Raw genomic sequence first — 12,986 nt, forward strand, 5'->3', positions numbered from 1 at the left:
TTGGGCTTGAAACTTGCATAGACCACATTACCTTGTACTTAATTTTTATCAAATAAATGGAGATGGTAAGATTCGAACTCGTGATTGTTTGATCATCAAAGCTCTGATACCATATCAAAAAACTATCTCAATCCAATAATTTAAGATCTTAGATGATCCAATAATTTAAGATCTTAAACAAAATCCTAGGATATGATTTATATTATTTTCTAATACAGACGGCGTTACAGTCACTTTCCTTTCCCTCCTGGGTGGAGCACGATGGATTTGTCATCAGATTTTTCTGCCGCAGAAGCCCTAAAACTTACAAATATAAAAGGAATCCCACCAGGTCCACAATCAACATGGGACCCCTTTCATCCATGAAGATGGCGAACCGTCTACTAGGGCCGTCGTGTGGTCCTTGTATGGTTGTTGCCGTGCTGTCAATAGCCGCATAGCAGGTTCCATACTTCCATTAGAGAGTTTAGACAGTGAGCGATGCTTCTTTTTGCCCCCCCTGCGTTTTCTTTTGGTGTTCATATATAATCATGTTTTTGATCCTTCATTTTCCATGGGAGTTCTTACATCAAAGAGATCTCCCATTTGACAGAATATTTGAATCCTTCGATTCTTTTTCTGTGTCTGTTAATCTTGTTTGCAGAACACCACCCTGATGGATCTTGAGCTCCATAGTAATTACTATTTCTTTTTCACCAGACCTCTTATGCTATTAAATGCACGCATCTCCAGTCAACAACCTCTATAGGCATCTTAATGCACGATGAGGTTTTTTTCTTATAAATCATATATGGTGGGGATTATACTTATTTACACCATGGGCAAAATGACCTATAATTCTAGCTTTTTTTTTTTTTTTTTCTCCTTTTTCCTTGGTAGTTCCAGTTGTCCACATTACATCGCCGCTATTCATGCTACAAAGTAGTGATCGCTGGCGCGCCACCTCGATGGAGCAGAGGATTTCACTGCAGGGTTCGAAGTTCTGGGAACCAACCTTTGGAAGAGGCGATCGATGTGGTTCCTCCTCCAGAATTAAAAAAAAAAAAAAAAAAAACAGAGAGAGGAACAGAATCTGAAGTGTAGTGATAAAGACTTTATAATCCATAACTTGATTCTGGTCAGGGTTTACATCAATTTTTTTTAATATTAAAGCAATCGTTTTATGGTTTTTTTTTTTTTTTTTTAAAAAAAATCTGAAATGATATAATTTTTTGTATTTTTAAAAAATCCAAAATCCAAATGAACTCGTTGATTCCTTAAGTTGAACTGCGACTCATGATCCAAACCTTGAACAGGGGAAGCCAAGTTACATTTTTAATTATGACCTCAATGAATGTCACAGTTTTTTTTTAATATTGTCAAAATGGTCCTTCAATTGTGGCTCATGTGCTTAAAATCACAACTACTCTGCTAAGACGAAGTGAAAAAATTAGGTTGCTTTATGAATCACCTTAATTAAAACTTCAAGTAGGCAAGTAGCATATATTTTATTTATCCAATTGAATCATTTTGCTTTTTTTTTTTTTTAAATATAATTTTTTTTAATACTTGATTAATTTTGAATTAGTATTCATAGTTTATTTTCTATGAAGCTATCGTAATCTTAAAAAAATCCCGGTATTTGGTTGATGTTTAATTTTATAAAAGCCTATAGTTTTAACATACTATTATGCAAAAAATAATTTAAAAAACAAAATTATTAAACTCAATAGAGTCTATGATCCCAGTCGTGAGTTTGTTGCGTTAAATTACGAACTCTGGATAAATCTAATATGTTATTATTTTAAGATTAAAAAAATATTATTTTAAATTTTTTGAGATAAACCTATGTTTTTATTAAGTTAACCAAATTGTTTTTAAATTGTGAGATCGATTAATTCATATTAAAATAATTTTTATATAATTTAATTTGAAATTTAAGTAAGATAAATAGTCAAGTTAAAAATTCTTTAAATTAAAATGAATTTAATATTTAAAAATAATCTCTTGATTCAAAACTTTTTTATCCAACTTGTAGTGCACTACAGGTTGTTAGTAAACTAGTGTTTTTCCGTAAAGACATCAATTTCCACCCGAAACTTGCTTTTCTTTTTAATAAATTCCATACCACAAGCGGAACGATAAGATTCTTCGCCCCGTCAAATCATCAAAGGAAAATTCTTTATTAACGAAATAATTTTTTAATTTAAGAAAATTGATTACTCTGAATAATTAATTATATATCGTTCATCGACCTTAATGGCATCTTTGACAAAGACTTTGCAAATTACATGCTCCACTTTCTTCGTCATGATTACTGCATTTGTCGTCCAGAATGCACACTCTTGGATCTAAATTGCACATGAAACAACTAATCTTCAAACAATATAGATAATTAATGATCAAACAGCATATATGCCTAAGTTAAGCTCCACTTGCACATATTTTCATTAAATAATAAGAAATGATAAGCTCAGCAATTAGAAAGTATTGTAACGCGGTTGAATTGTGTTTTGTAAGAATTTAAATTTTTTTAATTTAAAATTAATTTTTATATATTTTCAAATTATTTTTATATGTACTAATATAAAAAATTATTTTAATATATTTTTAAATAAAAAATATTTTATTATCAGCATTCTCACATATCTTTTAAGTATACCTTCCGCTAGATTAGATGTCACTACACCTCTAAGCTCGTACAAATCACGTTTTAATGCTTGATATCTGGTCAAATCAATAGTAACATTAGATATTTTTCATGAGTAATTCACTAAATATTTCTTATAAAATTAAGCAAAAAAACTATATCCTTTTTTTTCTTAAAATCATCTAGCCAAAATCATATTTCCATAAACAAAATATATCTAAAAAATTAGCACTTGAGACATATCTTATAGATAACAAAACTTTTCATCTACCTGTCTGTGTAACAAAATATTATATAATTAAAAATATAGGTTTGTTTTTATATTTTAAAATATTTTTTAAAAAAATTTAATTTTTTTTATATTTTTATATGTTTATATCCTAAAAAAATATTTTTAAAAAATAATAAAAAAATATTTTAATAAACAAGTATTATTATACCTTCAAATCCTGGTTGAGTCAGCTCCCAATTCCTTCGAAAAGATTTTTTAGCTATTGGATAGCAGAAAGCCAGAAACTATACTTCACCCAATCGTTGCGCATCCACATGTTAGGCGCCAATCACCATGTAGCTGTTAGCTGTGGGCCCATAATGGTTTTTTTTTTTTTTTTGTTTTTTTTTTTTAATTTTGGAAAGATGGAAATGGAAACTCTCAGGAGTCAAACCAACATCCAATTTAGAAGGGATCCATATGGGCTACAGTCAGACAGGAGGGCTGTGTCCAAATGGTGGGGGCCCACATACATGGCTTTATTACAAAGTTGCTTCTTCCATAAGCAACACATCACATCCCTTCAACACCTGTTCTTAGGGTTAGTTTTTTCCGTCTACTCTCTAACCATAATCACGAACCCTTGTTTGATATGGTCTGGCTTCCATTTTCTTGACTTATTAACCACGGAATCCCCCCCCCCATTACTTTTTTATTTTTTATTTGGTTTTTTGAAGCTCATATCTCATTAAAAAAAAAGAATATTAATCTATTTTTAAAAATATTTTTTTATTTAAAAATATATTAAAATAATATTTTTAACATATATAGTCGTAAAGCATGAGAACAGATTATCCCTTTTGAGTCGAAACATATTACAAGTACAACAAAATTATTCTTTGCATCATATCATCCAACACGCACGCAATCTTGAACAGCCCTCCTCAGCAATCTCTCGAAGGTTGAGATCTTTTCACTAGAAGAAGCCTTTCATGTTCGTGAGTACTCATTTTGACATTAAGAAATTGTTTTGCAAACAAGTTGTAGATGCCGTGAGTGTAAACATTAGATGCAGCAGCTCTTTTTCACATCTATTTTTTTCCAAAACTTCTAGAAATAAGACTTAAAATTCAAAATATGTAATTTCATGAAAATTCTCCATTTTTTTTTAAAAAAATTTCGTTGATGTTTTAGCATATATATATATATATATATATATATAAAGTTGGTACAACAAATCTCTTTGTCCTATTTCTTAATATCCTAATCCTATACTACTTCTATATCCAAACTAAACATACCTAAAACATATCAATTTCACTTTAAAGTTGAGCCACTTTTCTTTTTTATATATGGGATTGTGAATATTTATTATAATTTAAAATAATTTTTTATTTAAAAATATATTAAAATAATATTTTTTTTATTTTTTTAAAAATTATTTTTAATATTAATATATTAAAACGATATAAAACCACTAAAAAATTTTAATTTTTAAAAATACAAATTGTACCACATTTCTACTCTAAAAAAAACACAAACAAATCTCTTTATGTTTTTTCTTTTCTTCTTTCTCCTCTTCATTTTCTTTCTTTTCCTTTCGTTCTCTCCCCACCAACCACAGAGCCTTTTTTTTTCTTCATTCTCTTATTGGATTCTGGTAACGTTGACCAAAATCTATCTGTATTCTATCATGCTTGAAGCCAGCAAACCACCTCTCTCTCTCTCTCTCTCTCTCTCTCTCTCTCTCTCTCTCTCTCTCTCTCTAATTTCTCTAGATCCGAACCCTGTGATGCCATGTCGTAAAAATACTTAAAGAATCTAAGCATAGTAAGAATAAAATTCAAAAAGTGGGCTTACCATTGCATTAAAAACACACGCACGCATGCACACTAAGGTATAGAGATAAAGTTCATCCTAGAATCTTTTTTTTTTTGGAAGATGCTTCGTTTTGAATTTTCCAAGGACTTTAATCTCTTTTATATATACAATAAGGAATATTTAAGAACCTATTTACCGTAATTTTGTTTTCCATGGGGTTCATAAGAACCTTAATGGCATTTTATGGATGAAATTGGATGATATTGAGATATGATTAGATTATTATTAGATGTTCGTATTGAATTAATTTTTTTTTATATAAAAAAAATATTGAAGTATTGATGATATGTAAAAAAATTATGAAATATAATTTTTAAAACAATCTAACAGTAAAGGTAAAATTAAAAAGAAAAACTAAAAGAAAACAAAAAGAAAATTAGGTTATTGAAGGGTTAAATTAAAAAAAAACAAAAAAAACACAAAAACACTATTTTAATGAATAATATTTTGTGGATGTTACTAAGCCATGTCATTTAGTAATTTGTTATTTTGACAACCTTTTATAAAATATTTACCCCAATTTCACTACAATATTTAAACGTTTTACTGACGGATCTAATCCGTCGATGTAAGATTGTCACTTCGTTGGTAAATTTTTTATCGACTAATTCACCAACATACAACATCCGTTGACATAGCATTCGTTGGTAATTTTATATTTTATTGCTAATTTTATCGGTAAAAAAAAATACTGATGGTTTTACAAATAAAAAATATGCGAAAAAAAAAATTCCTGCTAGAAATATACCAACGAAAATATTCCATTGGTGATGGTGGCATATGCAATAAATATTTTTCAACTCTTGGTAAAATATCAACGGGATATGTTGTCGGTAATACACGTCGTAGATTGTGGCATATGAAGTAAATATTTTTCAACTCTTGATAAAATACCGACGAACTTGTTTTTGTTGTAGAGACGTCGGTGATTGTGGCATTTCCAATAAATATTTTTCAACTCTCTGTAAAATACCCACTAAAAAATTCCATAGAAATCTTTGGTGGTGTTTTTAATTTATTTTTTTAAATTATTTAGAATCAATAATATAAAATTATATAAATTAATAGTAAAAAAAACCAATTATGCAAATAAAATTGTATTAAACATAAAAAATATAAAAATAAAGTTAAATAATTTTCATCCAAATATTCATTACAAATTTAATGTGTTTTCAAAAAAAATTAAACTAGAGCAATGGTGGAACTGGAGGAGAAGAGGAGGAGGCTAGTTGTTCCCGAGACCAAACGACCAAAAAAGGGATGCACATGTATCACCCATCTGTGACCTAATGCCCATGATCATTTGACGAAGTTGTTCATAATCTGCCGAGAGTCGCTTGTATTGTTGTTGAAAGGTCATGAACTCCTTAGATTGGGTGCTCAATACTAATTAGAAGCTCCAATGTTGAGATACTATGGGTTGCCCGTAAGTTCTCGGTCAGTAGTGTTGGAGAGCCTGTACAATTAATTTTTATCAGTCCACTAGACGATCCTACCTCTATCCACAAATCCAGATTGAAGGATCATTCTCACATCTCTCCCTCAACCGGCTATTATAGGTCTCTTGAAAATAAAAAAAGAACTCATCATATTCAATTCAAGAAAATAATAACATACAAAATAAAATGGTTGAATGAACATACCACAAAGTGTTGAGCGCTGTTGTCAACGAACTGTTATACACCCTGTTGGCGGTCTTCACTTTACGTGCATCTCTACAAACAGCTCCATTGGCTCTGCTCACGAGAACATAGCCTATAAAAAAAAAACTAATTAAGTAACAACAAATTAATTAATGATATATTTCATTTAAATTAATCTTATAATCTATTTTATATGTGCAACAAATAAAACAGAGCCGTCGGTATACATGATCACCGAACCATAAATTTACCAGATTCAATTATCGATACCAAATTATAAGTATTGTGTCAGCTGCTAGGACAATACGTGTTGAATATTTTGCAGCTATACATCCTCTAGGATGAATTGCGGGTTGAAATCCCTTTTACATGTACAGTACGGAATATTTAAAAACACACGCACACTAATGGTATAGAGATAAAGTTTATCCTAGAATCTTTTTTTGGAAGATGCTTCGTTTTGAATTTTCCAAGGACTTTAATCTCCTTTATATGTACAATAGGGAATATTTAAGAACCTATTGACCGTAGTGTTGTTTTCTATGGGGGTCATAAGAACCTTAATGGCATTTTATGGATGAAATTGGATGATAATTGAGATATATAACTAGATTATTATTAGCACACGCATCCGTGTCGAATCAATTTTGTTTTTATGTAAAAACTTTATAAATATTATTGACATGTAATAGAAAAAATTATAAAAACAATTTCTAAAACAATCTAATAATAAAGGTAAAATTTAAAAGAAAAACTAAATAAAAAAATTGAATTGTTGAAGGATTAAATAAAAAAAAACTAAAAAAAAAACATGAAATATAGTTTTATTTAATGGGGGTATTTAGTTGCTTATAGAATCATGAAATAAATTGTTTTATTTAATATAATTTGTTTATAAGATTCATATTTAATTTTTTCACGTAAAAGAATATCTTAAAATTCAAGAAGCTTCTCAACTATCGCTTAAATTCTTAAAGAAAAGATAGAAGCAGAAGGACTGTTAACAAATAACAAATTGAAAAAAAAAAATTTTATTAATAATTAATAATTCCAAGCCATTGATATCAATCATGAGCGAGGGTCCCTTCTGAATTCTAATGGCGACAAATGCGCGACCAAGCCCACGCCATTGCCCTGATAGGGTGGCTAAGCCCACTTCGTCAAATGGGCACTTTTATCTCTCTTCCTTTTTATATATTTTTTATTTAAAAATATATTAAAAAATATGTTTTTTATTTTTTAAAATTTTATTTTTAATACTAATATATTAAAAATAATTTTTTTTTTTAAAAAATTCAATATTTATTTTGGAAACGGTGTTTCTGCCAGCAAAAACAAACAAGGTATACTGTTAATGGCCTAAGAATGTGGGCTTATGACTAGGAAAAGAGCTTCAAAAGGAATGGATCACTTATATGGGCCTTAAGAATTCCAATGTGGGCTTATGACTAGGAAAAGAGCTTCAAAAGGAATGGATCACTTATATGGGCCTTAAGAATTCCATGGGCTCCAAACAAGGCCTGAAATAAAACTATTTTGTTTTTGATTGCCAAGTGAAGAAGAAAACCGATAAGGCCACCACCAGTCACAGATAGCCTTGCCTTGATAAGAGAGGATAACAAATCAAGTAGGCGGCAAGAGAGACACACAGAGGAAACAGAATCATGGCTACTTCAATTTCAATGATATCGTCATCACCGCCACCTTGGATGGCGTCGAGTCGAGCAAGAAGCAATGGCAGCGCATCAGCTTCACTCTCTCTTATTTCTGGTTCAAGAACGAAAAGGGATTTTTCAATGAATGTGGCCACCAACTCCACAACTCGCTCGGGGCTGCTTCATTGCTCCTTCCTTTCTTCCTCTTCTCTCTCTTTACCTTCTTCCTTCTCAGGTAAAGTAAAAAAAGATGTTATTTTGTAATTTTGGGCTCATGGGGTCTCTTAATTTCTGCTTAAAACGACGGGTTTTTAGTGAAGTAAGGGACTGACTCTCTTGTTTTTTTTTATATCCTTGTTTTAATCCTGGAATTGAAGTACTTGAAATGCGCATTGACAATGCTAAGGAATTCTTGTAGTAAGCACTGGAAAGATCAATTCTTATGATTCTATCGGTGGAAAGAATACCAAGGCAGATTCTTAGGTTTTGGTTGAGCTAGCTTGCGAAATATTAACGTAGGAATTTAAGGTAGTTGCTAAAATGTATCTGGGAATCTGGATGCTATTGTTTTCTTTCACTATAATAATTTCTTTCCTTTTTTGGTAGTCATTGTTTGTGATTTTTCTGCTTTAATTTATGATAAAATTGACAGGCAGACATTGTTGCATCTTAAAAAATTTTCATACTCTTGAATTAAGATGGGCTCAACCTTTAGCAATGAAAGTACTTTTCGGGGATGAATTTTCCTTGTAACAGCATTCTTTTTCAATAACAATCATATATTTTTTTCCATCTCTCTAGGAGATAACTTCTCTCTTTGCTAAGGGTTATGCTTATCTGAGAGTTGGGTGCTTAAATCTGTGTTAGAATTCTATGTTTTAGTGTGTCAAGAGTGGTGATGGTCTTTGGTCCTCGTCTGAGCTTTTAATCAACCATGTTATTTGTGCTGTCAGAAACAATCAACAAGCATTCAAGTGGAAATACTTTAGAGAAACTTTCAGTGATTTAGTTTGATGTAACACCTCCATTGCAGGTTTATCTCTGGGATTGGGTTTGAATTCTAACATCGGAGTAAGAAAGGATATAGGTCGTGGTCTAGTAGTGAGAGCTGGGAAGGCTGCACTTTGTCAAACCAAGAGAAACAGGTCCAGAAAGTCTCTGGCTCGGACTCATGGCTTCCGTCGAAGAATGAGAACCACTAGTGGGAGGGCAGTGTTGAAACGTCGACGTGCTAAAGGAAGAAAGGTCCTTTGCACCAAGTCCAATCCCAATAGTGGGAAAGGTTCATAATCCTTAATTCAGTTTCTAGGTACATGGATCATATTTAGTTATGTCTCCATGTTGTTTTTGCTTATCTCATCACATTTGAAGCGTTTGTTTAACGATACCATTTTAATTCTCAAAGTGGAAAAGCCTTTGTGATAGATCTTGTTCTCTATGATGATTTGTTTTACTCCTGTTTTTAAACTGTTCATCTTTGTTTTTACTGGAGAGTGAAAAACCTATGCAATTTCCCTATGCAGATGCACACTGCCCAGAATTCCTTTCTTTTCAAAATCTTTTTTCAGTCAGATCATGTCTAGTAAATGCCTCCTGGATCATCTGCTTGTGATTGTGAGATTTGCTCAATTTTATAGCTCATTTCTGTTCATTATTTTTGTTTGCCGCTTCTGCCTTGTAGTAATTGATCAGGAGAATGTCCTACCTGTTATGGTATTATATTTTTTATCTACCTTAAATTCTTAGTCGGTTGAGTTCTTAACTTTCTAGTCTTGTTGCCATCTCTTGGAATTCCCTTGAATACCTCTGTTTCAATATAAGGTATTTCTATTTTAAATACAAGGTTAAATTATCTTGAACTTAGTTTCAAGCTAAACTTACTCCTTAAATGTTATTTTTTTTGAAGTACCTCAAACTAAAAAGAGATATTCCCTTTACCTCTGTTTCCAATATAATATATATATATATATATATATAAAGGCTTTCTTGTCTAGATTTTCATCCCTCTTTTCCCCCCCAAATCATGTGTTTCTAGGACACAATATCATGTTTCTAGATTTTCATTTGTGATCAAAATTAACGGTAATAGCTATTTTTAACTAAAAAATAGATTATCACCTGGTCTTTCCTTCAGTGACGGAACAGATTAAGGCCAAATCTTGAATTTGAACAAGACCAGAATGGGGAGTCTACTCTGTCTGAATGAAAAGGTAAGACAACCAAGCAGCATATTTTTGAATAGATTTCATGCTCTACTCTTTAGCTTGAAAAGTAATTACAAACAAGCAATCACTACGAATTTCATTAACAAAGCAAAAGCCTTTACTTAAGCGTACATGGAACACAGCAGTTTACATATTAACAAAGAGAACACTGCACGTACATTCAACAAAAAGAAATGGAAATATACTTCTGGGGAATTCTAGATGAAGAAGGATAACCATCATTTGTTGCTATTACGCTGTAGGGTACGAAGCTTCCATTGCAATTCCACAAAGACCTTCCTTGGCATCAATATCTCTTTCCTTTCTTATGTATCCATTCTCTCCCCGGCTAGTTCCCAGGAATTCTTGACTAACCAGTACTTGGTACCGTCATCACTCATACCATACCCAACTGGAAAACACACCACTCGATTAGAATTGGAAGGCAGATCCACCAGCATCAATAGCAACTGAGACTGGCTGATTGGCTACTGCCTTCAATAGTGCCGCCTCGCTGTTGGCAGGCACTTCTGCATAACCAGTGATCTTTGCAGCTGCCTTCCCAGAGTTGCAAGCTCCATCAGCTCCCTGGTAGGGGTAATTGGCTTCAGTCGTAAGGCCTTTGTTCTGAATGATGAAATCGAAGGCGTCATCCATAAGACCACCGTTACAACCTTGGTCTTCACCACTTGTATCACAATCAACCAGTTCTTGCTCTGAAAGAGATTATTAACTTTCCAGTTGAGAGCTGGGTAATCCCTTCCGTTGCAGCCACGGCAGAAAATGCCCAGCAACAGCCTATATATGTTTTGCATGGATTTGACAAAAGGGTAGATGATTCAGTTTGTCTAAAAGAAATAGAAAATGAAAATGTTTCACATTTCGAAAAATGGTAAGCAGATCATAGAGGTTATCGTTAATATGCCTTACCGCATTGACCTTGGTCCTTGATAGGGGTAACAGCTCCTTTCTTTCTCCAGTCCATGGTAGACGGAACTGCACTTGCATTTTCATACCTGAAATGTAAGATCTTGTATCCATTGCGCGAGGCCCGGAATTCCTCATTCGTAAGATCTGCAAATTCGTTGACACTTAGCTTGTAAGGCTTTTTCCCAACCTTGTTGAAAGACTCGATGAGCTCCACGTTGTTCTTGAATATGTTTAAGCGCCTCTCCTTCTCTACATGGTCATTATATACTCGTCCATATAGAGCCATCCATGTTTCATGTCTCTCCATCATGGAAGCCTCATACAGAGAGGGTGACCAGACATGAGAAGTCCAGAGCCCAAGAAGTAAGAGCACTGCAAAGATTAGTTTGTTTTCTGGTATAAGAGCCATTCTGCTAAAGTGTGCAAGATTGTGAATGTAGGCAAGTGTTGTGGGATGTGATGATATTGCACTAGTCATTCGTGAATTACATGTATTTATAGTACTTGCACTGGTCTGCTTAAAGATCTCTCTCAAGCAGCATTCACACCATGGCTTCAATTCTTACAATGTGGAAGCAAAGAACCTGGTGAATCTGGCACGTTGTGTATGATCCTGACACAAAATTTGGACGCTGCTGCGTTGTCTGCACTTCTCATAATTTATTTTGTAGCACTTGTATTGTTCTGCGATGCTTATTTTTCCTTTTCCTTGTGAATTATCCAGCTAATTGTTCAAGCTACGTTCAATATTGGAGTGTTAAGCATGAATTCAAGCAAAATAACAACAAAAAAAATAATAATCATTGAGCCTGAGCCTATATTCCGTACTTAATGTCTCATCTTTATTAGAAAGAGTACCCCCTTGACATACCGAAACAAGTTCCTTGAAGAGGTAGGCGTAGGACTTTCCTAAAACCAGTTTGGTTCGCCCGACATGCAGGGATCGACAGGACTTTGTGAAAAAGAAAATGCAGGTTTATGCTGATTGAAACTATTCATCATTAACAATACAGATATACAATCATAAAATTTAAACATAAGCTACACATTGGAATCCCTTGAACATTGATTGCTATGGCAATATATATATATATATGGAATTCTATTCTGACCGGTGATGTACTAATAATTGCTCATAGGAGGCTAAGCACACTGACACAATATTTAACGTGGTTCGGCAAACCACCTACATTCACGGGAGAAACCATTTGATTATATAGGGAGAGAACAAGATTTACAACAATAGAGGAGGAGGAATTATTCCCTCTTTAGCAACTCTCAACCTCACTCTATTTCTTTTTTCTTAGTGCTGCAATGGCAGCTACTGCTGGCTGCCTCTCTCCTATATTTCTCACATCTTTGGCTCTACAAACTCTCTCAACTCCCTCTCATTTTGCTCTCTAACATATGCCTCTATTTATAGGCATTTCATGGCAGACAATGTGCCATCAATTATGGCACAAATGGTGGCAACACATGGGTTGCACCATTTTTGTCAATGGTGGGTGCAACTATTATTGAAAATGGTAACCCTACTTCTTAGGGTAGGTTGCACCATTATTGCCCATTAATGGCAAATCCCAACAACATATATAAACACTTTAATTATATGCAGTTTGTCTCAGAACTGAACTCAACGCCAAGACAAAGTGAAATTGATATTATATGGACGAGAAGCTGAGTTTTTATAATTTCATTCTTCAAAACATTTTCTTCAATTGTTCCTACCCTGAGTTTTTGGTTGTTACATATACCATATGTGCAAAAAAAAAAAATTATGTTGATTTTGGAAATGATTAAATAAATAAAACCGGTAAGGCCAAGTGATATCAA

General features: G+C 32.8%; 1 protein-coding gene and 1 pseudogene across 1 annotated transcript; one reads left to right on the forward strand and one right to left on the reverse strand.

Annotated features, from left to right (window-relative positions):
• The first annotated feature begins 7,927 nt into the window (after positions 1 to 7,927).
• LOC118051909 (large ribosomal subunit protein bL34c) lies at positions 7,928 to 9,443 on the forward strand. The gene is made up of 2 exons (XM_035062685.2): positions 7,928 to 8,254; positions 9,053 to 9,443. The coding sequence occupies exons 1-2, from the start codon at positions 8,029 to 8,031 to the stop codon at positions 9,307 to 9,309; spliced, it is 483 nt and encodes a 160-aa protein (XP_034918576.1). The 5' UTR covers positions 7,928 to 8,028; the 3' UTR covers positions 9,310 to 9,443.
• Positions 9,444 to 10,111: 668 nt separating this feature from the next.
• LOC118051910 (senescence-specific cysteine protease SAG39-like) lies at positions 10,112 to 11,562 on the reverse strand (annotated as a pseudogene).
• Between the last annotated feature and the right edge of the window lie 1,424 nt (positions 11,563 to 12,986).

Source organism: Populus alba, chromosome 11, assembly GCF_005239225.2.
Source record: "Populus alba chromosome 11, ASM523922v2, whole genome shotgun sequence".
Lineage (NCBI taxonomy): Eukaryota > Viridiplantae > Streptophyta > Magnoliopsida > Malpighiales > Salicaceae > Populus > Populus alba.

Excerpts from the sequence above, each read along its gene's own strand:
- LOC118051909 (XM_035062685.2), top strand. The coding sequence starts at position 8,029 with ATGGCTACTTCAATTTCAATGATATCGTCATCACCGCCACCTTGGATG. Across the intron at positions 8,255-9,052 it reads TTTACCTTCTTCCTTCTCAG|GTTTATCTCTGGGATTGGGT; the intron begins GTAAAGTAAAAA and ends CCTCCATTGCAG.